This window comes from Alexandromys fortis, unplaced genomic scaffold, assembly GCF_014885135.2.
Source record: "Alexandromys fortis isolate MF-2015 unplaced genomic scaffold, M_Fortis_MF-2015_v1.1 scaffold_538, whole genome shotgun sequence".
NCBI classification, from domain to species: domain Eukaryota; kingdom Metazoa; phylum Chordata; class Mammalia; order Rodentia; family Cricetidae; genus Alexandromys; species Alexandromys fortis.
Window position 1 is genome coordinate 11,709 of NW_026068406.1, and position 1,517 is coordinate 13,225.

Below are 1,517 nucleotides of genomic sequence, written 5' to 3' on the forward strand. Positions count from 1 at the left end.
TCTCCAATCACAGTCCTGGAGTTGGTCTCCATGTAGATGGTCTCCAATCACAGTCCTGGAGTTGGTCTCCATGTAGATGATCTCCAATCACAGTCCTGGAGTTGGTCTCCATGTAGATGGTCTCCAATCACAGTCCTGGAGTTGGTCTCCATGTAGATGATCTCCAATCACAGTCCTGGAGTTGGTCTCCATGTAGAGTGAGTCCACAGGGGGTCCTCACTTCACAGCCTTTCCCTGTTAGCACAGTATATAGGCCTGCTATACTGGAGGAGTGAAGTCATATAACACATGTAGAGAAACTCCTGACTTGTAGGAAATGTCTCATCAATGTGAGCTTTGTTACTCAGAAGTCATGTGACCTTGGACTCTTACTTTCCCGCTCCAGGCCTTAGTTATCAATTAGATTGAGGTGGGGGTTGATGATTCTCAATCTGGTTTTTCTTTTCTCTTTGGAATAATGTGGGAAGTAGAGATAAATCTAAGATCCATGTTTCTTTATTTGATCTGATATGGGTTTCAGTATCTGAAATAATAAACGTCTCCAGAATATTCTAATATGAAGCTTGGGTTTAAATTATTTTCAGATACATTTTATGAAAAAACATGAGATATTTGTGATTAGTCCCTTGATAGACCTGTTACGTCACCAAGCTGAGGCAGAACCAACCCGTACGCTTCAGAATAGCAGTGTCCACCATGCTGCACACAATACCCTAGAGATCAAGTAATTGGTTTTTCTTATGAATATTTCTCTTATGAGAAATGCCAGGAACATTTCTCAGGGAGGAGACCCCAGGGTCGCCAAGATCCAACCAAGGCAGAACACTGTTCAACTCCAATCTCAAGGCACAACTCTCATATATTGCACAGGGCTGCAGAGGAACAATCTCTGAGGCCTGATGTTTCTCTTTCACTGAGAACTCTAGCTTAATAAGCACAGTATGTTACTGAGCTCTGTCCTTCAACCTTCTCATGCTCTTCTGCTCTCTATAATTAGCCCCTCTGGAGGAAGTGCTTGCAGTCCTGATTGTGCTGTAAAAGCCACTGGACAACTTAGTAAGATCACTAAGAAAGAGGAGGATGTCAGGGTGCAGAACAGCGTTTCTCAGCCTGTGATTCATGACCCATCTGCTGGTTGAACAGAACAGCAGTTTCGTATCAGATATTATGATTTATTAAAGTAGTAAAATTACAGCTATGAAGCAGTAACAAAAATAATTTTATGGTTGATGGTCACCACCACATGAGGAATAAAGGGTTGCAGCATTAGGAAGTTAAGGGCAGAGATTCAAACTCCTCAGAGTTTTGGTGGGCTTGGGTGCATAAATGACCCAGGTAAAAATATCTGATGATAAACTCCTTGTGTCCTCTCTAATGGTTCCCTCCTAACCACTTTAATTCCAGAAATGAAGACATCAGATACTGCTAAAATCCTTGTAGCTGTGCTCCTTGTACCCAAAATGCTACTGGTAATCGGTGCCTCTGCCATCTACATGTACAAGAAGCAGAAGGCCTGA

The 1,517-nt window shown here is 42.5% G+C and overlaps 1 protein-coding gene across 1 annotated transcript in view; it reads left to right on the forward strand.

The window, feature by feature from the left end:
• LOC126495610 (signal-regulatory protein beta-1-like) overlaps positions 1-1,517 on the forward strand; it is an 11,828-nt gene extending 10,311 nt beyond the window's left edge. The window contains exon 3 of the mRNA XM_050133201.1: positions 1,405-1,517. Within this exon, the coding sequence (XP_049989158.1) occupies positions 1,405-1,517 (113 nt within the window). The remainder of the gene's footprint in view (positions 1-1,404) is intronic.